Source organism: Natrix helvetica (assembly GCF_964273705.1).
Source record: "Natrix helvetica genome assembly, chromosome: Z".
Lineage (NCBI taxonomy): Eukaryota > Metazoa > Chordata > Lepidosauria > Squamata > Natricidae > Natrix > Natrix helvetica.
Genome location: NC_138554.1, coordinates 87,371,885 through 87,399,870, shown reverse-complemented (window position 1 = coordinate 87,399,870; position 27,986 = coordinate 87,371,885). Strand labels below are relative to the sequence as shown.

Sequence of the window (27,986 nt, the reverse complement as noted above, 5' to 3'; positions counted from 1 at the left end):
GTGGGCTTCCCCCGTCTTCGGGGGGGCACAGGACGCCCCGAAGAGGCGCCCTGCCGAAGGAGCGGCTCGCGGAAGGCTCTGGCACTGGCGGCGGCTGGTGGGGGCTTTTCCGCTTTGCTCCAGGCACCGGGGAGCAGTTTTGGAGGACGCGCCTGCGTCTCGCCCCATGCCGATCGGAGAATGCAAAACTGAAGGAAGCAGCGGCGGTGCGGTGAGATGCTTCCTCTCTTCATCCCCTTACTCTTGAATTGATAGACTTTTCAGTAATTTTAAAAGCTAACCTTTCGGATTTACTCTTTGAGGAGTGGCTAGAGGGGAGGGGGATTCCCCCCCCTTGGACAAGCGGTTTGTTAAAATTCTGCTCTCGCCCCCAGGGGAAGGAGGAGGGGGGAGAGCCAACTAACGATGCCTCACCCCAGTAAAAGTGCTTTTCATGGGACTTAGTTCCAGAACTTATTGATGACCTGAGAACTTTTTGAACTTTTAAAATTTTCTCTATGCCTCTGAGCCCAAAGTTGGCAGGGCAAGATGGCACACTTCCGTTGTCTTCATGAACTGTGAAACCTGACTCCACCTTTAAAATTCAGGCTTCCGGTCTTTGTCTCCGAGTCACCCAGAGGAATCTCTTGTGGATTGTTATTTCCTGAACTCTTTGGAGAAAAAACTTTTATCTATTGCTAGAGTGACTAAAGAAACTCCCACCTGTTTGGATCCTCTGCCTTCTGGACTCGCCTGCCTGCTCTACTTCTCCAGCTGCCCAGTTTCTACACTGACTGATTTCTTTGTTTTATAAACCATGTCTCCAAAAAGACCACCTCCTGGAAAACCTGGCTTTGCCACTTCTGCTCCAACATCTGCAACATCTAGTCCAGCCACACAGTCAAAGATAACAGAACTGATGCAACCTAAGACTACAGAGATGGACCTTCAACAAATGCTTCAACAAATTTTACAGGGCCAGGAGGAAATCAAGAAACAGCTAAGGGAAATGAAAGATGAAATTAAAGAGAATCAAGCTCAAATTTATAAGAACTCACAGAGACTGGACCTTGTGGAGGGTGGGGTGGCGGAGGCGAGAGGGGGGGGTAGAGGCTTTACAGAAGGGAAACAAAGAACTTGATATCCAACAAATGAAAACAGAGTTTGAGAGAATGTCCTTTTATCTTAGATTTCAAAATGTAATAGAAGCAGATGGGGAAAACATAAGGGACATTATGACTAATATTCTAGCTGAATACATACACAAAGATAAACAGCAGATGGAATGGGAGATAGATCTGGTTTATAGAGTGAATTCAGCATATGCCAGAACACACAATGTACCCAGGGAGGTTCATATTAAATTCCTTAGGAAAAGCACAAGAGATGAAATTCTGGGTGTACAAAGGGGGCAAACACTGACATACCATGACAGGGAGATAACCATTCTGAAGCAGATCCCCAAAAAAATTAGGGAGAAAAGGAAAAACTATTCACAATTGGCGAATAAACTATACCAGAAGGGGGTGTGGTTTAGATGGTTGATGCCTGAAGGTATGCTGATATTCTGGGAGGAGACAAGAATCAGAATCAACACACCGATAGAGGCACAGGCCTTTATGGAAAAAAATAAAGCGAACCTAGAAAAAACAGAAGACACCACAATGGTCACATAGGACACGGGAGGGGCCGGAGCTCTGCCAGTGGGGGGTGAAGGGGCAACACCAAGAAAGCTCAGATCACAAAAATGAATAAGAAAACCACAATTTTATAAACATACCGAAAGTAATAATGAAATTATATCTAGACTATATATCATAACTATATAAATTGATTGAAAACTATTTTTTCTAGAATTAATATGCTGATTTTTTATGATTATGTATTAATGTTTGATATCTAGATGTAACCTATGAGTTTGGAGGGAGGGGGCATCTGCCACACTTGCAACTGCCAAAATTTGTAACCATTCCACTTACCCTTTTCCTTATAAATGTTTTAAAAAACCAATAAAACTTTTTGAAAAAAAAAAAGAATGAAAATTACTTTATACTGTATTTTCCAATTATTTAAATAAGCTCATGTGATAACTTTTCCTACAAACTGTTCATGTTGACTATTTTGATAGGCTCTCTGAATTTGAAGAAAGGGTCATCTGAGAAGGGTGGATTTGCAGTATTAAAAAAGAAGACAGAGAATGGTGATTTAATGACTGATCTATATGCTCTACCAATTATTTGAGGCCTGCAGTCCGCATTTGTACCACCCAAAGGGTCAATGTATGCCTGTACATACCTCACTAGTTGCTTGGAAATTACTCCATCTGTATTTATATATTCTTCAAAATATGTTTAAACTTTTTTTAAAATGGGAAGCTGACTTGCCACAAAGCAAAACACCATCCTCCAGAAAAATGATTTATTTCTTTATATGAGTAATTCAAAGCAGCAAACATTTCAAATATCCCTCCTATTTTCCCCACCACAGTCCTCTGAGATAGGCTGGACTGGAGAATGACTGGCCCAAGATCAGCCAATCAGTTGTTAATTTACCGAGCCATTTGTGAACTTTCCTGCAATGTAAAAAAGAGAGCTATCTGCAGCCAGTGTTTTGTTTAGAAGTGCATCCACATGTCTTGAAAAAGCAGAAAAATTATAAGTGTAGGACTGTGCATTGCTATGGTGGACAGGGATGCATTTGTCTGCAATTCTTTAAACAAAATATAGCCTTTTCTGGGGCAGAAAGCAGCTGCATAATCCCAGGGGAAAATGCAGCTGCCTTAAATAATTGCAAACAGTTGTAGCATTCCTTTCTCTGTGCTCTCCAAAATATTTTTTTTGCATTTGAATCCAAAATGCAGTGGTACAGTAAAAGAGGCAAGTAAGAATGCACAATTAAGAAATGTTATTTGAAATAAGTACTTTGTAAACTTATCTGTGGCAAGTCTTCCCAGCCACTGTTTTTCAAAAGCATTCACAACAATAAATATGCTTCGGAATCCAAATAAAACTTTAAGTTACATTTATGGCTGCTCATTTTGTTTCTATTATTAGTATAGAAATGAGTGAAAAATCATCATTTTTATAATTATTCCTGGTGTGTGTGTAAAAGGCAGCACTGATCACTATTCATAACAGCACAAGAACAAGCACTAAGCAGCCGATCCATAGAAGCAGGGATTTACCACACTAGATAGAACCCAAGGGGTTGATCAGTGTCTCTCAGCTGAAAGATGTATGGACTTTAACTCCCAGAATTCTCCAGCCAGCCATCAAGGAGTTTCCACAGAAGATTGTCGAGAATAATAGAGCTAAGAATCAGTGGGAGTTCCGGATCAAGAAGGACAGGCAGGCATTAGATAATCAACCAGATACTGTAGTAGTAGACAAATTAATACACCAAGACCAGAAGAGTTCCGGAGGCCAGGCAAGCAGGGCGAGGCAAGACACCCTCGATGTGAGTGATGTGGAGTTGGCCATGCTACCCACCCACATCCACCCAGGCACATGACCACCAAGCCACACCCACAGAACCGGTAGTAAAAAAAAATTGAATCCCACCACTGCTTATAAACCAAAACTTGTAAAAACAAACAAGCCAAGCTTCTGTAGTTTACCAAATGCTACATTATTATATTAATATAAGGAGGAACAGGATGAATAGGCTACATGTATCAGCACATATTTCATTTACATTTTTCTTTGTCAATATCCCAACTCTGTTTTCTTTTATTATTCTTTTTTTATTATAGTAAAATATTTAATGTTTGTGTTACAACATCTTAAATATAAAACACATTGTACTCACTGTACACAAGATTGATCTGATAGAAGGAGGAGCCGAAATCGCGATGAGACAACGTGCAATCTCAATGCTCTGAGATCGCAGTTGATACTTTTGCCACTGGATGGTCCAAACGGACCTAAACCATCCCGCAGAGATGGTGAACAGGAAGAATACGTCTTGCTGATCTCAGGGACATCGCAAAGTTCCTGATTAATCCAAGAGAAGTTCTTCAAGCCGGTGACAAAAAATCCAGCCATTTGGCTGATGAAGCCGGGGCGGCTCCAAAACGGAAGGATATAGAAAGAGAAAGTGTTTCTAGCTGGTGAAGAATTTTTACTGTTTTAAAAGTGACTGCCTATAAAAACTTAAAATTAATTTAGATTGGAGAACAGAAGAAATAAGCGGCAGAATTAAATTTGGAATGGTTTTGGACAGTGGGTTATCTTAGTTTTTAAATGCTATCTTCAATTTATGCAAGCCTTTTAAAACGAATGGATTAAGTTTTCTTCTTCTATTTTTTTCTTTTACTATTCTTTTAAAATTCTCCTCTTTCATTACTGTGGGTGTTTTTCTAACTCATTTAAGAATCAGACTTTTTTAAAACTTGAAATACAAAAAAGATACAAAAAGAAACAAAGAAAATTGCAACAATAACACTGCTACTCGGAGGCTGGAGGTTTTCGTATTGGAAACGAAACACTTTTTTTTCACTGATTATCCTGGCTTGGCACTTCAAGGTCTCACAGCTTGTTTATGGAGAGTGATAAGAAGAAAAGCACACAGATGTTCCTTTGAAGTATATTTTTAACCAGAGAAAGGTGAAATGTTATTGTGAATCTATGCTTAATCCTGTTAAAACCTTCTAAGCTAGAGCAGCAGTTTGTTAGCTGGAGATAATGGCACAATTTCAACAGCAGAAAGAAGTTTTAAGTCTGCAAAATATATTCTCAGAAATACAGAAATTATCAGATACACGTGAGAGGATAGAGAAGAAGTTGGAAGTTTTAGTGCACCTAACAGCAAAATATGATGAAGAAGTTGAAGATGCTAATCAAATGGAAAACGTGAAAGGAAGATTAGAAATCCTTTTGGATTATATATAAAGGTTAATGAAAAAAGAATTAAGTTAGATACAGTTAAGTCTTGATTATTAGGGGGGAAATGATATGATACAGAATATAGTCAAATAAAGGAGGGATAATGATAACAATTTATATATATGTATGGTTATAACATAAGCAAATTGGATGTAAATTGTAAACAGTGATTTGGAAAGAAGGATTAGAAAACTTTGTTATTAAATATTATGGATGTTTAGCTAGAATAGGATATAAGGATTCAGTGTTATTGGAGGATTTTAGAAATAGTAAATGAAATGCCAGTATGTGTTATGTATTAAATCTTGGTATATTTTATGATGAAGGACATTTAAACAATTATAGTTAAATGAAAATGGAGGTATGATGATAGTAACATGTATAAATATCTGAGTTAAAATATTTGAGTTAATATGAATTATGTTTGTTGACTGTGGAAGAGATGCACGTAAGCCTTTTTGCAACCAACTGATACACTTTCTACAGTATGTAAAGAAGGATGTGTTTGTTTTGAAAATTAAAAAAAACTTTTATACAAAAAAAATTGATCTGATACAGTTACATCTACACACACATGCACTCAAATACAAAAACAAATAGGAGATATTTTTTACATTGTAAGGCAGGTAGAAAAGCAATGCAGGAAGTATGCAGGTAAAACAAAATTAAGAGGAAATATCCAAAGTGAGATAGAACTACTTCTAGAATATTCCTTGTCTGTGACAAGATGAGAAAAGATAAAACAAAATTAATAGCCTACACTAGTATTCACTACCTTGAATATGTTGCACTTTAGGTTCCGGAACTTCCAACCACTTTGAATAGTGGTTGATATAAGAAGATAAGCTCAAGTCAAGCATAAGATCTAGTCTAGAAGCTATGTAAATGCAATATATACAGCTTTTCTGACCATATTATTGACAATATCTGCCATTAATTATTTCCAGGATGTTTTTTCAATTTGTAATGTCTACTAGGGTGGTTTTCTTTGAAATATTAGCCAGGCTCAACCTTGATTAGCATCAAAGCCTAGATAAGTTTGCTCAGATATCCCTGTTGATATCTAGTTAATAATGAATCAATCCCTTAATGAACAACAATGTATTTTGAAATTAAGTAGCCATTACTAATGTTGATCTTATCAAATAATACCAAATCAGTATATCCATTCTACCCAACAATTTCGTATCCGAATTCAATTTTAGAAATTAATTAAGAACAACTTCAATTTTATTTACCAAAGATTGCTTCCACTGTTTTCAGAAATCAAAGTACTAAAATTTTAATGTACAAATAGTCCTTGATTTATCACGGGGCATTTAAGGTTCAGAGAGGGTCCTTAAAGTATTTCCAGCTGTCATAAAGTGTTGTGCCACTCCCCATGGCCCTGTGATCATAATATGGGTGCTTGGAGGCATGTTTGCACTTATGACCAGTTGCCAACCACCTCAACATCATGTAATCACCATTTGTAATCTTCTCTGGGGGTTTCTCAGAGAAGAGAAATTGCAAGCGGCTGCTGCCTACTGAGAGGGCTTGCTCTAGTCTTTAGTGGCTGGCTGAAAGAGTTGTCTATTGGGGGAATCTCAGCTCTGTCTCTCTGTACCACCCATAACTGAGTTTTTAGCCCAAAGAAAGATGTTTTTCCCCTTCTGACCACTATGGTGAAATCCTGTGATGGACTCCAGGAAGAGAGTTAAAATCCTAAAGATTTGGCTCCATTCTTCAGCCAAACAAGGATCCTCTCCCCCATGGATCCTCCTCCCAGGATCTTTCCCTGAGAGGCACTTCATGCTCCTTACCTGGGATGCTGCCCTCTTAACTACCCAGAAGATTGCTTAACAACCAAAACTGGGAGTGCCAGGATTAGAGTCAATGAGCAAAGCAGCTATGTGAGCACCTCGCTTAATGACCACTTTGCTCAATGCCTGGGATTTTTAGCCGAATTTTGGTCACATTTGTTTTTCCCAAATGTCATTATATAAACAGCAGCCAGGCCAGACTATTATTTGTTTTTCTATTCCTTAACCAAATCAGATAAGCAAAATATTCATTATATTCTATTGCGACATAATAGTGTTATAGCTTTTAAATCACATCCTCAGAAGTGGCAGTAAAATGAATATGCTCTAGATGAAGAACCACATTAATCAGTTCAGTGCTCTGGAGTCATTCTGTCATTACTTACAGCTGTTTTTTGCTATTCCTCTGTTCTCTCTGCCTTTGATCAGCTGTTCTGCATCAATGGACAATGAATACTTCCTTCTGTTCTGTATCACAATTGTGCTTTTTTATCACCATTAGTCTAATTCTGTTTTTGTTTACTTCAGGCTGCAAATACTTCTGATAATTAAATTCCACTTTAAAATATTTATTCTCTGTTATTCACAAGTTTGTATATGAATCAAGTAGGAAGATAGTACTTCCAAATTAGTTGAATTTACAGAGCCTAACTCAGTGTTAAAGGACTCTTGATATTTTTGATGTCCTGAAATTCCCAGCTGGGAAAAGCTTTGGCCTTTCAAGCCAAATAAATATTTGTCAAAAGTTCTGAACAAGATTTGAGGTCATAGGAAGAGATCCCATGACAACATCTTACCGTGTCTCACAAATACTGAAGTCTATGTTAGTCTTAACAGCCTTCTATACTTGGAATTCTCCATGGTTCTCAATAAACACTGGAAATTACTAGTCTGAAATTCAATTCCTCTGGATGGTTATATTGTCATTTCTTTCAGCAATGTAGTCTGAAAGCTAGGCATACATACATAAGCTAGGCATACATTTTTACTTTGTCACATATTACTAAGTTCATGCATACGGCTGAGTTGTAATGTGATTTACTTACCTTGGGAGGTAGAGTATTATTTGAACTTTGCTACCATGGTTGCTAAACCAAGGTTCATGTTTAACTCCTGTATATGATCCAGACTTGCAAGGGCGCCAGATGAACTGGACCTATCTTTCAAACAAGCAAAGGTTTAACTATTACTTGCCATTAATTGTGCACATGACAGAGTTATAGGATATAGAGCACAAATTAAAAAGCCAAACATGAAACTCTTTAAATGCCTATGCTAAATGCTTTTCACACAGCCACCTTGATTTTACATCTCAGTTCCTGATTGCTGGTTTCCCATTATCAAAAGCCGATGTGTGAAATCCTGATCAATTCATGTAAAACAGAAAAACTGGGTACTTGCTTTGAGGAAACCTATCTCTTTGAAGTTATTAACAAAACATATACCAACACAAATTCCCATCATGATTTCCTTCCAGGGTAAGCAATATTATTACTGAATGAGAGAAGGAATAAGGGCACAAAAATTAAAAGCATAATAGAAGCATGCAGTGTAAAGTTTACTCTATGCCAAACTATTTAAAATACCTTTCCTTACTTTTCTGTCCCCTTGCAAATCATCCTTACTTCCATTAAATCCATAATCCTTACTTTTCTGTCCCCTTGCATCCTTACTTTTCTGTCCCCTTGCAAATCATCCTTACTTCCATTAAATCCATATATCACTTCATATCTTTTGTTTGTTAAACTTCTCATTTCTCTAAAGAAGCTGAAGAAGTGTTTTGTATGAGAAGTGAAACATCTTCAAAGAAAAACTAGAAAATCCAGTTGCCCCTTTGGGATTCTCATTCTCTATTTCTAGGATCTCATCAACCCCAGCCAGTTACAAATTTCTTAGATTTCTTCTCGTCCTATTTTTCTTTCCTTCACATTTTACAGTTCTGTTCTCATTCATTCTTTTTATAGGACCAAACTACTACAAAGTGTTTCTTATATATGGGTAATTAACTTCTGTTTATATTTTTTCACTCTGCAAATCCAACTTTCACATATACATAGCAAAGTAATCAGAAGCACAATATTATACATTGCTTCTTTTGACAAATATTCATTACTTACAAAAGATTGCATATTATTCACATTTTATCAGTATCTGCATATCTTAAAATTTTGCAATTTCTCCATATTTTGTAATTATTTACCAGAATGCATGAATTAATCTCGTGAACCAAGTGCATTTTTTCAATGTATGAATAACTTGGACTTGTTTACTTCCCTGTCAAATATAAGTGCCTTGGCCTTGAAAGTATGCATTTTCATAACTATACTGCACATTGCATCAGGCAATGTGTTTTGCAAATTATTTGGATTCTGAACCGACAATATAGTATCATCTACAAATAAAACAACACATACAGTATATTTTACAGCCCCAACCAACTCATCTCTAATGTTATCATAATATTCTTTAGACGGTAATAATACTAGTAGTTCAGGTAGTCATTGTTTAAGCCTAATTGGGATTGTCAATTCCATATCTAAATGAAGTGGTTGTTAAGTAAAAAATCATGATGGTCCTGGTTAGTGTCAGCAGTTTTGATAGTCCCACAACAAATGATTGTTAAGCAAATCACCATGGTCATTAAATGAGACATCCCATGATGTATTGGACTGTTGTCTTCATCACAAACATCCCAACAAAGACCAATTTGGTCTAGTGTTTAAAGCATCGGGCTAGAAAACAGGAGGTCATGAGTTCAAGACCTGTCTTAGCTATGAAAGCTGGCTGGGTGACCTAGGGCTACTTACTCACTCTCAATCCAGCTTGCCTCACAGGATTATTGTAGTGGGGATAATAGGATGAGGAAGGTATGTTAGATATATTCGCCATCTTGAATTATTTGTAAAAATAATAAAAGCAGAATACAAATAAGTAATAAAATAAACTATTGATTTAGAAGCCAATAGAAACCACCAACCAACTTTCAGTAATTTTGTAGAAATGGCTACTGCAAGACTTTATTTTTGAAGAAGTAATCAAGCTTGCAGAAACACAAAAATGAACTTGAGAGTCTACCCTACAATTATGTAAGATGGTTGAATGAACAGTAATGCCTACACTTCCATAATTTCAATTTAAATAGGGAATATTTTAATGAAGCAGGGAAATAATCTTGAAGTCAACTCTTTTGTTATCTACATTTACAGATAATCCTTGGATTACCATAGCAATTGGACCCAGAATTTCTTTCATTAAACAATGTGGTTGTAATATGCCATCATGTGACCACATCACTTAGCAATGCCAAACTTGGAAGTTCTCATTGCCATCAATAGGTGAGAACCATGTGGGTGAGGACCCAAGTGACCATGTCATGGCCTGAAGAGGCATTGAAAAATGTAAGCAGAGAGGGCGGTGCTTGATGTCACAATGACACGACATGCAATCTTGGGGCTCCAGGATTGCTGTTGATATCTCTGTTCCTGGACGGTCCTTTTGGACCTAAACTGTTCTGAAGAAACAGTGATAGAGAAGAGCATGTCCTGCTGATCTCAGGGGCATCGCAAACCCCCTGAGTGATCCAGGAGAAAGCTCTTTTTGCCAGCTACAAGAGAAGCAGCCAAAATGGCTGCAGAAGGTTGGGACAAGCCTTTGAAACAGAAGCAGTACAGGAGTGAGAAATGGTGAGAAAAAATTTTATTATTAGAGAAGGGAAAAGCCAAAAGAATTGGAATTTAAAATAAAATTGAAGACAGAAGAAAATAAGCAGTGAATTAATTCTGGTTTAAGACTATCGTGTTATCTTTTCTACCTTAACTTTTTTTGTTTCTTATGGATGGACTTTTTACAAATGCCTCTTACTTTTAAACTAGTTTGGTCTCTTTTTTTCCTTCTTCCTCTATACTTTTTCCATTTTTTGTACTCGTGGATTAAAAGCTTCTTCTCTCATAAGGTTTGGATGGAGCGTAATTTGTAAACATTTTGTTTACACCTCTCAGAACTTGGTATTTACAGAGAGAGGCAGAAACAGATGGAAAAGAGGTTACACTGCCATCTAGCGGCTAGAGGATTGGCAATATCTGATAAAGCTCTAAGCTTTGTTTACTGAAAGGCTCAGTAGAAAATGTTTTGTTTATACAGGTGTTCCTTTCAGGAAAGAGAAAGCTTTGATTTGAAAAACTCCACCGAATTTGTTTGAAACCTAAAAAGCCTCGGATGCTTTGGCAGTGTTTATAACTTAGAAAATGGCATAATGTGAAGAAGAAGAGGCACTAACTTTGCAAAGAATTTTCTTAGAAATTAAAAAAGTTTTAATAATTACAGAGAAAATTGAAAAGAGACTTGAAATTATAGATCAAAATATATAAAGTACGGGGACAGTGATGAAGTTTGAGGACAGAGCTGAAAAAATAACAGAGACATATGAAAGTGATAAGAAAATTGTTGACACTGACAGCAAACTGAGAGTGGAGGGAAATAACAAGTGTGAAATACGGAAAGGAGAAATCGATGAACCGGAACTTTATTCCAGATGTCAGAAAATAGATGAAGAAAGGAGAGAAATTTGGCAGAAATAATGGGAGTAATCTCGGTAGACGCACTAATGATAACAAAAGTTAAGCTGATAAAAAGAGCAGATAGAAGGTTTTGATTTCTTGTAAGACATGCAATGAACAAGAAGTTCTTAAGAGAAGTCCACATAAGACTTATCAAGAAAACACTTAGAATACCGACTTTACAAATGGCAAGAGATATTGGACCATACTATCTCTGGAAGAATACAGGATGATGAAATGAAATGTCACAATAAATTTTAGTTAAATGTAGTTACAAAAATTTTATAAAAGTTTTTTTTATTTTTTATTTTCAAAACAAACACAACACATAAAATCTTCCTTCTTTACATACTGTAGAGAGTGTATCAGTTGGCTACAAAAGACTTTCATGCATCTCTTCCACAGTCATCAAACATAATTCATATTAACTCAAGTATTTTAAATCAGATATTTATACATATTAGCGTAATTATACCTCCATTTTCATTTGACTATAATTGTTTAAATGTCCTTCATCATAAAATATACCAAGATTTAATACATAACACATACTGGCATTTCATTTACTATTTCTAAAATCCTCCAATAACACTGAATCTTTATGTCCTATTCTAGCTAAACATCCATAATACTTAATAACAAAGTTTTCTATCCTTCTTTCCAAATCACTGTTTACAATTTACATCCCATTTCCTTATGTTATACACATACATACATACATACATACATACATACATACATACATACATACATACATATATATATGTATACATTTGTTATCATTATCCCTCCTTTATTTGACTATATCCTGTATCATATCATTTTCCCCCTAATAATCAAGACTTAACTGAATCTAACTTAATTCTTTTTTTTAATTAACCTTTATATATAATCCAAAAGGGTTTCTAATCTTCCTTTCATGGGTACCATTCAATATTCATATCCAGTTATTACTTATCATAACACTACACTTTGTATACATTGTTATCATTATCAATTATTTCTTTAACTATATTCACTAAATTTCACTAAGTTTAGCTAGTTTTAAATTATACTCTTCCATCTATCAACCTGTATCTTTCCAGTAGCAAAACAGTCTCATATCTTCTGCCATTTGCGGTGTCAATCCTCTAATCATCTCCTTAATCAACTTTGTATGGACTCCACTTAGCAACTCTTTGCTTATAGAATCTCTCATGTAATTTCGATGCCCTTCTTCTGTTTCCTTAATCAGCTTATCTTTGATTGTCGGTAGTGTTATCAATGATATTGCTAATAAATTTTCTCTCTTTAAATCCATAAATTATTTCGTTTTCCCTTCTTTTATATCTTGCCATCTGGGGTAGATTTCCCCTCCATTTAATTCCTCTTTCAATATTCCACTCTTTCCCTTTTCAGAGATAAACCAATCGCCATAAATATCAGCAATTTTAATTTCTTTATATTCATTTTCCTCTTCAATTTTTAGGATTTTAACTGTCACTTTTTCCATTTGATTAGCATCTTCAACTTCTTCATCATATTTTGCTGTTAGGTGCACTAAAACTTTCAACTTCTTCTCTATCCTCTTACTACGGATGCCCAAGATGGTGTCCTGTTGCGTTTGAGGAGAGCTTCGGGGAGATGATTGTCCTTCTTGGGGCTTGCAGGGGTACCCTATCCCATCGTTGATTCCAGGTTCAGCTATGAGAACTTCCTGGGACCTCGGGGATACCCTTGAGCTGCGATGTCCTGCCTTGTAGCCGGAACATCGTGAGTGAAATGGGGCGGTTGGCGGTGAGAGGAGAATGGAGAGTGTCAGCGGCTGCCGGTGTGGTGTGTTCAGCAGCTGCAGCGGGATGCCCGGCTGGGGTCTCTGCAGCTGCCGCTCCCCACGCCGTGGTGTTATCCCGGTTGCTCACCCCCCTCCACCTTGCTATGGACATGATAAATTGGATCAGCGGGGAGTGGCTGAGGCAGCTGGCATGGATATTAACGCCAGCGGAAGATGGTTTCGGTAGTTGGTGTGGGCGCGGTTGGAGTGGGGTGGGTCCTTTGTTTTGCCCCCCCCCCCGATATCACTCCTATTGCCTGGGCCACCGTACTGTGCCATTTGGCCATTTGGCCCCTCCTTCTGTGATATTATGGACTGGGTCAATGGAGTGCGGCCCTGGTGATGGATATGAGTGCGGCTGGCATGGGCGGAGCTTAGCTGTTGGAGTCGGAGTTGGAGCAGCCGCCGATGCTGCCGCTGTCCTCGTTGCCGGCATCACTGGCCGCTTCACCACCTCACAAGTTAGCATCTGCTGCAATTTTGACAGCTGGCCGTTACTCTTACATATTGTCCTCAACACCGACTATTTTTATGTTGGATATAAGCTTCCTGCTACCCCCTTGAACACTGCTGGCTGCCCCCCCCCCCCCGTGGACATGTCATCTCCTCGTTCCATCTCCCCATGATGTCATCCCGTTTGGTTGATGCCACACTCCTCTATGTTATACTGCAACAGAACTTTATTCCCTCCGGGAACTCCCCCTTTCCCAGGGATGGCCTTCTGGCCTATCAAGACGCTTCCTTAATGACGGATACTGGGATCCCGAGAGGTGGCATGTGAAGAAGAGATTTCTTAGGTTTTTTTTACAGGGGTTTTTAAACCAAATTTTTAGGGGGGGAGGGGTGGGTTGATTTGGATGGCTCAGACAGGCTTGGGGGGGGGAGTCTGCCAGGGCACAGGCCAGAGCTAACTAATGGGCGTGGGTTGGGAGTGCTGGGAAGGGTTGGGATTCCGGGGGAGACATTAAGGCATTCCATTGGGGGGTTCACCATCTCTACTGTTTGTGGGAGAGGCAGATATGGTGGGGGCCAAGGGCCAAATGATGTTCGGAGGGTTTGCTGTTTAAGAGTGATCGCACATTCCGACCCTCATCGCCCTTTTTGCACCCCCGGGTGCTCGGGATTACAGGACACTAGTCTCTGGCTGGTGTCACTTAACACCAGGTCCGTGGTACATAAGGCTCCCCTCATTTACGACCTCATACAAGAGGGTAGAGGGGACCTGGCGTGCATTACGGAGACCTCGTTGGGCCATGAGGGGGGTGTTCCCCTTAGCGAACTATACCCACTAGGCTTCTGGGCGTTTCACCAGCCGAGAGCCCAGGGCAGGGGCGGGGGGGTGGTGGCTCCCACATCAACAACTTCCAGCCCAAGCACCCAACAGCCGAAGATTACTTCATTGTTACAAAAAGAAGCGGCTGGAGAAACATCAAAAGAATTATCTGTCAACCAAATGTTCCAGGAAATTATGAGAGGTCAAAACGAACTGAGGAAGGAAGTGGCAGACCTCAAAAATGAACTCAGAGGGATACAAAATAACACAGCAGAGAATAAACAGAGAATTGGTGGTATTGGAGGAAGGCGCAGCTGGGATGGAGGAAAGGGTTAAGGAGGTCCGAAGGGGAAATTTAGAACTGGAAAACTTTATGGCTAAAATAGAATTGGAAAGAATATCTTTTTTTCTCAGGTTCCAGAATCTACTAGAGACAGAAAATGAAGATCTTAAAGATATTATGAGCACAATTTTAGCAGAATACCTTAAGAGAAATAAAGAGCGGTGGGATATGGACCTTGTCTATAGAATTAATTCAGCATATGCCAGAATTCATAATGTTCCAAGACAGGTACATGTTAAATTTCTCAGGAGGACCACAAGAGATGAGGTACTAGGGGCCCAAAGGGGGGGACCCTTAAAATACCAAGATAAAGAAATTACCATTCTAAAGCAAATTCCAAAAAAGATTAGAGAAAAAAGGAGGAAGTATTCTTCCTTATCAAAGAAATTATATAATAGAGGAATTTGGTTCAGATGGTTATTGCCAGAAGGCATGCTGATTTTCTGGGAGGGAAGCCGAGTTAGAATTAAGACAGTGGATGAGGCAGATGCCTTTATTAAAAAAAACATTTTTCTCTCCCAGAGGACGAAGATAGCGGAAGTGGGGAAAAAAGCAGCAACGTACAAGATATGGAGGGGGGGGCATGGCTCCACCCAGGGGCAGGGAGGAGGGAGCAATATCGAAAAGGCTCAGGTCACAAAAATAAATATATCTGAAATATTATTGTAATTGTTGATATATTAGAAAGTGACAAAGAAAGAGATGATTGAACATGTTGATATAAAGTAAGAATTCTGTTTATGCTTTCCTTTACATGTTATTTTTAAAATTGTAAAAGTGCGAGATTTGGGGGGATCTCTATTGCTAACATGGGAGCTACTAACATTTTTTATGTACCCTATTACCCTTTCCCTATAAATGTTTTAAAACCAATAAAAACTTTTTGCCAAACAAAAAGAGAGAGGGGGGGTGTTCTTTCCCACCACCTTGAAGGAGGCTGTGGTGAGGTCCCTCCTTAAGAAGCCTTCCCTGGACCCAGCTTCTTTAACCAACTATCGTCCGGTCTCCAACCTTCGCTTTGTAGCAAAGGTTGTCGAGAGTGTGGCAGCACGTCAGCTTCCCCAGTACCTGGATGAAGCTGTCTACCTGGATCCGTTTCAGTCGGGTTTCAGGCCCGGGTACAGCATGGAGACGGCATTGGTCGCGTTGGTCGATGATCTCTGGAGGGCCCGGGACAGGGGCTGCTCCTCTGTCCCGGTCCTATTAGATCTCTCGGTGGCTTTCGATACCATCGACCATGGTATCCTACTGTGACGACTTGGGGGGTTGGAAGTGGGGGATCCCGTTTTACGATGGTTCTCCTCCTACCTGTCGAATCGGTCACAGTTCGTGTTGACTGGAGGGCTCAACCCCCAGGTGCGTCACTTGTGGGGTGCCCCAGGGGTCGGTTCTCTCACCCCTCCTGTTCAACATATATATGAAACCGCTGGGCGAGATCATCCGTGGTTTTGGGGTACGGTATCATCAATATGCTGATGATACCCAACTTTTCATCTCTACCCCAAACCACCCAAACGATGCCCTTGATGTGATGTCCCGATGCCTGGAGGCTGTGCAGATCTGGATGGGGAGGAACAGGCTCAAGCTCAATCCTTCCAAGACTGAGCGGCTGTGGTTTCCGTCATCCCGATTTGTGCATCTTGTCCCAACTTTGATGATAGGGGGAGAAATTTTAGCCCCCTCAGAGAGGGCACGCAATCTGGGAGTCCTCCTGGATATGCGGCTTAGTTTAGAAGAACACCTGACAACCGTGACCAGGGGAGGCTTTTATCAGGTTCGCCTGGTACGTCAGTTGCGCCCCTTCCTGGATCGGGATGCTCTATGCACAGTCACACATGCCCTCGTCCTTTCTCGCCTGGACTACTGCAACACTCTCTACATGGGGCTGCCCTTGAAGAGCACCCGGAGGCGTCAGCTGGTCCAGAATGCGGCCGCACGGGTTATCATGGGGGTACCTAGGTACTCCCATGTTACGCCCCTTTTAGGTGGCCTGTACTGGTTGCCGGTTGTTTTCCGGGTGCGATTCAAGGTATTAATTATGACCTTTAAAGCGTTCCATGGCTTAGGCCCAGGGTACCTGCGAGACCACCTACTACCAGCAGTAGCCTCCCATCGTCCAGTACGATCCCACAGAGTTGGCCTCCTTAGAGTGCCGTCGCCCAGACAGTGTCGGCTGGTGATCCCCAGGGGGAGAGCCTTCTCTGTGGGAGCGCCTCCCCTCTGGAATGAGCTGCCCCCAGAGCTTCGCATAATCCCAGACCTCCGGTCCGGGATTATCGCCCTAAAAAGTTGGCTTTTCCAGCAAGCTGGCCTGGCCTGTTAATTTTATCTAATTTTTAAAATGTTATTGTCATATTAATTGGGTTTGTTTTTTTGGATATTTATCTAATTTCCTTTTAACTTTTGTGATATGTGTTTTTTAATGTTGTACGCCGCCCTGAGTCCTTTGGGAGAAGGGCGGCATATAAATCCAATAAAACAAACAAAAACAAACAAACATATCCTCTCACGTGTATCTGATAATTTTTGTATTTTTTCGAGTATCTTTTGCAGACTTAAAACTTCTTTCTGCTGTTGAAATTGTGCCATTATATCTAGCTAACAAGCATTGCTGCTCTAGTTTAGAAGGTTTTAACAGAATTAAGCATCACAATAACATTTAACCTTTACTTCAAAGGAACATCTGTGTGCTTCTCTTTTTATCACTCTCTATAAACAAGCTGTGAGACCTTGAAGTGCCAAGCCAGGATAATCAGTGAAAAAAGTGTTTTGTTTCCAATACACAAACCTCTAGCCTCCGAGCAGCAGTGTTACAATGTATTTCTTTGTTTCTTTTTGAATCTTTTTTGTATTTCAAGTTAAAAAAAAGTCTGATTCTTAAATGAGTCAGAAAAACACCCACAGTATTGAAAGAGGAGAATTTTAGTCCATAGATTTCAGAGAACAGTAGAAGAAAAAAAATAGAAGAAGGAAACTTAATCCATTCATTTTAAAAGGCTTGCATAAATGTAGTTAAATTTTGAGTGCTATGTACAATGTAATAATAGCTATAGTCAAATAAATGATTAATAATGATAATGAATGATAACGTATGACCAGCGCCAGCGCCGACCAGCGCCTTTCGGCCACGTGGCGTACACCAGCTTCTGACTTTCACGAGGCAAGGCCTTCAGGCCTTCCTTCGCGAAAGCTAGCCTGCCGCCACCACCGCCGCCGCCCACCTGTTTTTGGCCATGCGGTGTATGCCAGCTCGCAGCTTTCGCCTTCAGGCCTTCCCTCGCAAAAGCTAGCCTGTCCCCCTACCACCGCCGCCCACCTGTTTTCGGCCATGCGGCATACGCCAGCTCGTGACATTTGCGGGGGAAGGCCTGAAGGCTTTCCCTCGTGAAAGCTGCGAAGGCTAGCCTGCCACCCACCCGCTTTCAGCCATGCAGCATACGCCAGCTCGCAAAAGCTAGCCTGCCGCCTCCCTCCATCCGCTTTCAGCCAAGTGGCATACGCCAGCTCACTGCTTTTGCGAGGCAAGGCCTGAAGGCTTTCCCTCATGAAAGCTGCGAAGGCTAGCCTGCCGCCGCTGCCCACCCACTTTCGGCCAAGTGGCGTACGCCAGCTCACTGCTTCCCTCGTGAAAGCTAGCCTGCTGCTGCCGCCACCCACCCTTGCGAAAACTAGTCTGCCGTCGCCGCCGCCCACCCGCTTTCAGCCACGCGGCGTACGCCAGCTCACGGCTTTCACGAGGGAAGGCCTGAAGGCTTTCCCTCATGAAAGCTGCGAAGGCTAGCCTGCCGCCGCTGCCCACCCGCTTTCAGCCACGTGGTGTACACCAGATCACGGCTTTCACGAGGCAAGGCTGTAATGATGTAATAATAGCTAGGCTTAATGGATGTTTAATAATTATAACAATTTGTATACATGTATATTAGATCAATGATACTAATAATGGGGAAAAACATGGAATTGAAAATTATTAGAGAATATTATCAATGCTAAAATAATAGAATGACTTAGAATAGGAGAAAGCATAATATCAATGTATACAAAGATATCTTGTTTGTCAATATGTGAATTTTGATAAACTTCAAGTAATGACTATGGAAAGGACACAGAAAAATCTTGTAACCAATCGACACACTGTGTGTAGTTGAAGAAGCTTTTATGTTATATGTGTTGCGTGTGTCTGAAAATAAAGATTTTATTAAAAAAAGAAAAGAAAAATGTAAGCAGACTGGTGTGTAAGAGCTACAGGCCAGATCTATGGGAGGGCAAGTGCTGCTGAATGCAGTGGGCAGGCAGGTGTCATCGGCTGGTGCTATGGAATGTGGGCAGATGGTTGCAGTGGAGTATGAGATTCCCATGTTGCCCCCAGGCTCACTGGGAGAAAAAGCAGTGGGAGCAGGAGCAACCTCAATCTTCTGCTGCCTTCCCTATTGACTTTGTTTGTGGGATGCCAGCAGAGAATGTTGCAAATCCCAATTATATGACTATAGGACATTGCAACTGCCATAATTGAAAACTGGTTGCCTGAATCATGATCACTTGACTGTGGAGATACTATAATGGCCTGCAACTTTGAGACCAATCACAAGTCTTCTTCGTTCACCACTGTCATAAATTTTAATGATCATTATCTGCATTTGCAACATTGGGCAAGCTTCTTAAAGCTGGCGTGAAAGAACCCTATGCTTTGTTTCTTCAACCAGGTCCTGACAGTCCTTCCTAACTTTTTATTTGGGTCAAATAAACTTCCATGATATATTTGGATAAAGTTGGAAATCACATAGTGCCAAGTAGGAACTATATGGTGAAATCCATCTTTGCAACTGCTTCTTATGTGACCCAGGAGGTGTGAGGCCTAACATTGTCATATTGTATGTTGCTTTTGAACTCTACTCAATTGTTTCAAAGTTTCAAGTGTTAACATGCAGCATTCTGAACTGAGTGTGGTGCCAGGTTCAAAGAAATCAAATAACATTACCCACTTCCAAAAAAATCCCCATTACTGTAAGTTTTCCTGACATTTTTAAATTTTTTGCTTTACTGATGAAGTTTGTGATGATATTACATGGACTGTCACTTTATTTCTGGGTCATAATGATGCACTCATATTTCATCAGCTGTCACAGTACTGGGAAAAATTTCTTATTCATTCTTTTAGCATTCTTTTAACAACAAGTGCTTGCAAATTTCAACACCTAAACATATTTTTGCATGTGAGGATCCCATCTTGCATAAAGTTTCTGATACTGAAGAAGATTAATAGGATACCTACACATTCATATGAAAAGGGCATCACCCTTTGAACAATCTATTGATTGTCCTTAATTAGTTCATTAGTCTTTCTTAGTTGAAACATTTTGGTTGCTATCACAGCTTATCCACTTTGTTCTTGATCACAGAAATAAACTTCCTGCTTCATCATTTTTATTTATTTTGATACAGAGCTTATGTCAACATAGTAATAAGTGAAAACCATGTGCAGTTGACAATGAATTCTATATAAAGGAAGTCCTTCAATCAAGAATAAAATCATGGTGCATGATTAAACACTTTTTTGGTGCTCATTTCACAAACTACCGCAATATAGTACAGCTTTCTGCTAACTGAAATGAAAGAATAGGTGCTAAAGAACATGACAGAGCTTCTTCTGTATCAGTACTGCCATCTGTTGGAAATTTATAACATTGGTGGTATTTATGAGATTGCAGTATCCTGGCTAATTGAAGAATAATCACTTGCTCCTACTTTAGGTAGTTGAAGAAAAAGAAGTAATACACAAAACAAGGAAGAGGGGTGATTGAAGAAAAAAGATTGAAAATACATTAATTTTGTTCACCAAAGCTATTAATTGATTGGATATTGGTATGAAATATCACACCCCTTCCTTTAATTAATAGTGAAGTCATTTGGAAAAAGTAACCTGTTAAGGAATTTAGAAAAGGATTATTGTTTCTGAAGAGTCAAAATATTTCCTCCCTGAAAATATAAAAAGTTGTATATGTACGTTGGTCTCAATGCTGCATTAAAAGTTGAAGCCCAGGGCAGAGCAGATGTTGTGCAGTATTGTTTTTTATTTAGATTAAAACTCAATGAAGATTACTTGATTACACAAACAAAAAAATCACATCTTTTATGAAGTCTATCTCTTTTTAGATCAGGTTGTGTCAGAAAGTGTTAGAAATTTAGTAAAATTGGGAAGTATAATACATTAAGTTTAACACCATCTCAAGTTTTCATTGATTTCTATTAAGTTTGAAATTCAGCTACACAAATATTTTTCTGCTAGGTAACTAACCCTAGTTTTACCTAAATTGACTTAGTTGCTAGTGATTGGTGAAGAATATGTATTAGCAGATTTGCTGTGTTTTTCTTTGTAGGATGCACGTCAGAAATTCCGTTCAGTTCTGATGGAAGCTACAATAAAACTAGATGAACTTGTGAAGAAGATTGGAAAATCTGTAGAAGATTCAAAGCCTTACTGGGAAGCCCGAAGGGTTGCCAGGCAGGTAAGAATACAATTGGAAAACATTGTGCAATACAACTTTAGTTAATAGAGGCACAATAAAACCACAATGGTATTGTTTATAGCACATGATCTGCATGCTATGATGGGTATTTCAACTGTGTGCTTCCTATGAGACAATGACCTTTTTCTCTTTCCAAGTGTGATGAATACCACCCACACAGATCTTATCTATTAAAAGTCTTGTTTGTTCTTTTTCTCACTATCTACTATTAATGATCTTGGAAAAATTTCTAGTAATCCATTTATTCTTCTTCATTTCAGTTATTGTAAATGCATCACAATAGAATCAATTATTAGTCTTAGAATTTCTCTTTTTCTTCAATTATGACTTATAGAAAGCTATACTCAGTGGTGAGTTGCTGCCGATTTGGATCGGTTCGCCTGAACCGGTAGTTCTGAGCACTGATTGGCTCCACCCACCCACCCTGATGTTATCCGGTCCTAAATATCTAACTGGCTCACTCGCCCTACCCTGCAGTCAAGCTGATTTGCACGCCTCTCCCGCTCCACTAACTGGGGCTAACCTAGCAGGTGTACAGGAAGCCACCCACATCGAAAAAGCATTGTTTTAGATATTGTATGCAAATGTGGAAGGCGTGTGCATGCTCATATTTTCGGTGAACCAGTTGTTAAAGTATGTGCAGCCCACCTCTGGCTGTATTGTAGATTTTTCCTTCTCTAAACAAAAGGAAAAAATAATGGTGATATCACCTAGATCAGTGATGGCGAACCTATGGCACGCGTGCCACAAGTGGCACGTGGAGCCATTTGTCAGGGTACGCGAGGCGCTGCCTTGTCAGCTGGCCAGCGCGCATGCGCGCGCTGGCTAACTGAGTTCACCTTTTTAAAAGCTATTTTTCGCCTTCCCCAGGCTCCAGAGGCTTTATAGGAGCCTGGGGTGGGCGAAAAGAGCCTTCCCCCCCGGAGGCTTCAGGGACCATCCCTGAAGCCTTTGGAACGCTTAAAACCACCCTCCGCGCGCTGGCTAACAGAGTTCACCTTTTTAAAAGCTATTTTTCGCCTTCCCCAGGCTCCAGAGGCTTTATAGGAGCCTGGGGTGGGTGAAAAGAGCCTCCCCCCCCCCGGAGGCTTCAGGGACCATCCCTGAAGCCTTTGGAACGCTTAAAACCACCCTCCGAGCAACTTCCGGTTTGCTCGGAGGGTGGTTTTAAGCGCTCCGAAGGCTTCAGGGACCGTCCGAGGGTTCCCTGATGCCTTCGGAGCGCTTAAAACCACCCTCCGAGCAACCCGGAAGTCACTTCCGGTTTGCTCGGAGGGTGGTTTTAAGCGCTCCGAAGGCTTCAGGGAAGCCTCTGGATGGTCCCTGAAGCCTCCGGAGGGCCTCCGGGGGTTCGGGGGAGGCTCCTTTCGCCCTCCCCAGGCTCCTATAAAGCCCCTGGAGCCTGGGGAGGGCGAAAAAAGCATGTAAAAATGGGGGGGTCGCGTGTTCTGCGTGCATGCGCACTGGGGAGGTCGCGCATTGCATTATGGGTGCGGCACGCCCGCACTCGACCCCCCTGCGCTCCCCCCACTTGTGGCACGCGAGCCAAAAAAGGTTCGCCATCACTGACCTAGATGATTCTTTTTCATACAGTGGAATTGTGGGTAAGTTCATCTAACTTGTGATAGATAGTCTGAAAATACTGCAGCCTTCCAACTGAGCTGACAAAAAACTGAACTGACACAGACTGAACGTTAACCTTCAAAGTAAGCATATTATTGACTTATTTTTGAAGATTTTTCTAAAAAGCTACTCCCTGGATCTGCTTCTAAAATAAATTAGAAATACTGACTAATATAGTTGTGAATTGTTGATTTACTATGCTCTGTATTTGTTATTTATTTTAGAACAATGTTTCTGCGGTCTCCGCAGAAGGGAGAAAGTGTGATCTTTTCTCTACTTTATCTCTTCAAAGCTAAAGTCTAATACATTTAGGGCCACATCAGGGCTGTGGTTGACCTCGGGAGACCAGCCAGCCATGGCCAACTGGGTGGGTGTGGCTGACTAGGTGGGAGTAGCCATCTTGACCCCATTTCCCAAACTGCTGGCATGTTTCCTCTTCGAATTGGATAGACCGGGCTGAAGCCACACTGGCCTAATGTTTTCTCTTCGCATTGAGTAGATCAGGCTGAAGCAGCGCAGGTAGATAGAGCCAAAGTGATGTGGGTAGACTAGGCCAAAGCATTGTGGGCCAACCAATCACAGGCTGGATCCTGCTGTGGGCCTTGCGTTTGACACCCCTGGTCTAATCCATATTGTCTATTCTCTTTCAGCTGTTTTGACCTTGTTGCTCTTTTCATAAGTTGCAAGGATGCATGGTGGTCCATTAAGAATTAATTTGCTCATGTCTGAAATAAGCAAATAAATTCATTTGTTCAGTTGTGCCCATTTCTGGATCAAGGGACCTACTCAGTCACACATGCTCTGTGTTCAACAACTGCAATGTGCTCTACATGCGGCTCATTTTGAAGAGTATCCAGAAACTTCAGCTGGTACAAAATTCACCAGCATAAATAGTTATATGTTTCTGGTAGAGCACACATTGCATCTAGACTGTGCAGGCTGCATTTGTTTCTGGATCCAATTCAAGTTTTTGGCGTTGCTACGTAGCATGAGACTGGGCTATTTGAGGAACCATCTTTTCCTGGTTTCATCTGTCTGTCCCATTAGATTTAACAAATGGACATGTTATGCGTTCTGTCATCTAGGAAGCTACATGTGGTGGCGTGTAGGTGGCAGGTCTTTTCTGCTATGGTCCCTGCACTGTAAAAAATTTTCCCTCCACCACCAGGTAAGGATGGCTTCATTGCTTCTAAGTTTCCAAAGTTCCCTGATTATGTCATCCGGCATGGGAGGGGATGAGTGAACTATTGAAGTGGCTCCATTACTATTAACTTCCTTCCATCTATTATTCCTGTTTTACGTTTTTTAGTTTAAAAAAATTAAAATATTTTCAGTACTTATTAACAGTAATGATTTAAGATTTTTTTAAGTTTTATTATAGATCAGCCAGTGTCATTTGTGAGAGGGGCGATTATATAAATTAGATAATTAAATAAACAGGTCAGAGTGTTATCTAGTATTACAACAAACTTTTAATGACCACCTGTAATACAAATAAAAACTAGAATGGTTGCAATGATATCACAAATGATTGCTTTGTCAAGACTGTTGAGGAAAACTGACTTACTAAAACTGCAGCATAGCAAATAGGTGGACTGGATGTGGTAATGTATAGAGTTAAACATTTCATTAGACTACAACAATGTGGCCAATACAGTTGATTGGACAGTCTTTTTCATATGATATTTTTATTTCTATGATCACATCTTCTTAAATCATGATTTAATTTTCTTAAGCTAAGGCAACCTTTGTAAATCTGGTACTCTCCAGGCCCTGTCTGAAAAATCTAAGATTTATGGATTTACAGTATAATCCATCAGGTGGGCTGCCCCTTGGGAGCATATTAAATATGGCTAATGTTTTTTCTCTAATCTGAGCCATCAGTTTTGCCATCCGAGCTAGCTCTATCAGTTTTACCAACCATTCTTCTATTGCAACATCATTGAATCCATTCAGTGTTGGGTTATAGAAATCTTGCTGCTGTTATCATATAAAAGAACAAAGTAAAATGCAATTTTTCCAAATGTTTGTCTATCAACTCTAATAAAAGTTAACATATGTATTTCAGTCTAACATTTTTAGCTTTTTTATAAGTCCACTAAAAGTGGTAAAATATCCCTTCTTGGTGTTTATATTTGAAGTTTTGACAATCATCTATGCATCTTTTTATAAACTTTTTCTTTTAAGATTATGGCACAATGTAAATTTCAATCCCTTTGTCTACATATACTCCCACTGCTGTATTTGTATACTATACAAATGAGTGGATGTGAATATGAAATGTTTAGTCCACCTTATCCTATAGTCTTTAACTTGTTGTTTTTATTTTTGACAAAACTTTGTACATTTTCGCAATAAGATGTTTAACACTTATATATAACTCGACTTTTTAGTTTTAATCATTTTTAATGATCAAACATTTTAATCATTTTAATGATTAATTTTTTAAATCAAGTTAAAAAAAATTGAGAAATGAAAAACTGTTGTCTCTTGATAATCAAATCCATTGCTTCCTGTGAGTTATCAAAAATTATTAACATGGCCATGGTGAAGAATGGGCCCAACAGGCCCACCGGAAGTTCGGAAAGTTCCAACTTCCAGGGGACCCGGAAGGTCCATTTTTTGTCCTCCCCAGGCTTCAGGAGACCTGAGGAGGACGGAAAATGGACCTTCCGGGCCCACTGGAAGTTGGAAGTTTCCGACTTCCAGAGGGCCTCTGAGGAGAGACAGGGGAGGCTGTTTTTGCCCTCCCCAGGCTCCAGGAAAGGCTCTGTAGTCTGGGGAGGGTGAAAAATGGACATACCAGGCCCACCGGAAGTCAGGAAATGGGTCGTTTCGGCCTCCAGAGGGCCTTGGAGGGGACAGGGGGAGGCTGTTTCACTTTCTCCAGGCTCTAAGAAAGCCATCTGTGCATGCATGAGGGGTCCTGGGGGGGCATTTAATTATGGGTGTGGACATGTGATAGCATGCTTTTGGCACCTGAGGGGAAAAAGGCCTGCCATCACTGCTATAGAGCATGCCAGACCTACGTTAGAAATAAGGGTCATAGGTTCCGGGTAGTGACGTCGAGATGAGTGTGGGGAAGAAATCAGGGCTCTGACTTCTTATCTCAATCTACACGTTTGGAGGACCCTTGCGGGGGTATGCTGATCTTGGAGAGAGACGTGGAGGACTAGGGAAACCCTAGGACTAACGAGGCAGACTACGACGTGGGTATACTCATTTAATCCGACGAGCAAGCGCCTTGTCAATGGTGGACTTGAAGTCTTGGCAAACTATCTAAAAGGGGAAGGAAGAATTTAATCAACCTATTGTGTCATCGAGTGGATTAGTGGATTGGCTTGCAAGTGGAAACAGCGGTGAGTGTTGGCCGAAAAGGAAGATTGCAGAGAAGAACGGGCAAAGCAGTGAGTCTCTAGAGATCAGGTGAGAGCCCTATAACCGAGCAGCCATCTGTAGGAATGTGAACGGCAGATCTTTAGAGGCAAAGACCGGCCCAAAAGAACGAATTGGTGTAAGTGAGCGATCATAGGGAAGACAACAAGAAAGAGCACGAACTGACTCTAAGACATACAGACTCAAGTGGTGGAAAAGAAACCGAGAAAGAAGGAGGACTTGGAGAACAGTGGTATGCTCGGGGGCGGTGGCTGACAGATAGCAGTTAGGAAAAAGAAGAGGACAACGAAACGGAAGGGGAAGGCTGATGCAACAGCTGTGCTGAAATGATCTAGAACTATTCAGAACAGAAGAGCGTGGACAATTTTGCAAAGACTGAAAAGAAAAGTAATTCAACCCAGAACTTTAAAAAAAAGTAAAAGAAAAGGTGTTGAACGAATTGACTGCATTAATAGTTTAGAGAAATAAGTTACAATTATATATAATATTTATATATAATATTTATAATATCTATAAACGTACTCAAAACTATATTCATATTTATAAACAAGTAAGTGGAAAGCTTGTAGATATCCTTATATATATATATGTCTATGGTTATAAATATGTATTTGAATTAATTGCAGTAATTACACTAAGGATATAATGAAATAATTGCATGTTCAGTGGGGGGTTTCAAAAATTTTTAGAACCTATTCTGTAGGTGTGGTCTGTTTTGTGGGAGTGGCTTGGCGGTTGTGTGACTGGGTGGGTGTGGCCAACTTGGAAAATGTGGTGAAATTCACTTAACAATGATCTTGCTTAATAACCAAAATTTTGGGCTCAATTGTGGTCATAAGTTCTCTTTCTTTCTTTCCTTCATTTGTTCCTTCCTTCCTTTTTTCTTTCTCTCCCTTTTCCTTTCTTTCTTTCTTTCATCTCTCTCTCCCACTTTCTTTTTTTCTTTACTTATTTCTTTTTTCTTTCTTTCTTCCTTCCTTCCTTCCTTTCTCTTTCCTTCTTTCTCTTTTTCTTTCTCTCCTTTTCTTTCTGTCTTTCTCTCTCTCTTTTTTTCTCTCCCTCTCCCTCCTTTCCTTCCTTCCTTCCTTCCTTCCTTCCTTCCTTCCTTCCTTCCTTCCTTCCTTCCTTCCTTGTATATCTCCCACTTCCTTCCTTCCTTTCTTTCTCTCTTTCTCTCTCTCCCTCCTCTCTCTCACACAAACACATCCCTTCCAATTATATTCGTAGATATATTCTTTTTTTAAAAAGTTTTATTGGTTTTTTCAAATATTTTGGGGAAAAGGGTACATAAGTGTGGAGAAATTTTTTGACAGCTACATCATACAGAAGGTGGTACTTCCCCGGGATCTTACATCTCTCTCTTATTTTATATATATCAGAATATCATTATTACATACATATTAGCAGTTCAAATTTACTTCAAATTCTTTAACATCTTCATCATACTTTATATCACTTCTAACCATTTCATTATATTAACAATTGCAGTGTGTTTTTAATTCATTTCTGTGACCTAAGTCTCATTGCTGCCTCCTCTCCCCTGTCTGTTGGCTGAGCCATGGCTCCTCCCCCCTTCATGTCTTGTGCACTGTCTCTTGTTTCATCTAGGAGGTTCTTGTGTTTTTCCATGAAGGCTTCTGCCTCCACCACTGTATTAATTCTCACTCTACCACCCTCCCACTTCCGGTTTCTGTGGATGACAGGCATGCTGTCCGCCGCTTGCCATCCTGATGGGCTCCCCCTGACTCAGGGGGGGGCACAGGGTGCCTTGTGGGGGTGTCCTGCTGAGGGGGC

The 27,986-nt window shown here is 40.3% G+C and overlaps 1 protein-coding gene across 2 annotated transcripts in view; it reads left to right on the top strand.

The window, feature by feature from the left end:
* The window catches only part of SH3BP5 (SH3 domain binding protein 5), a gene marked incomplete at its 3' end in the record, with an annotated part of 102,592 nt that overhangs the window by 31,870 nt on the left and 42,736 nt on the right, over positions 1 to 27,986 (top strand). For both annotated transcript variants that reach the window (XR_014176762.1, XM_081970118.1), the window contains exon 3: positions 21,024 to 21,152. Coding sequence is in view for 1 of the 2 variants with exons in the window: in XM_081970118.1 (XP_081826244.1) it covers positions 21,024 to 21,152 (129 nt within the window). The remainder of the gene's footprint in view (positions 1 to 21,023; positions 21,153 to 27,986) is intronic.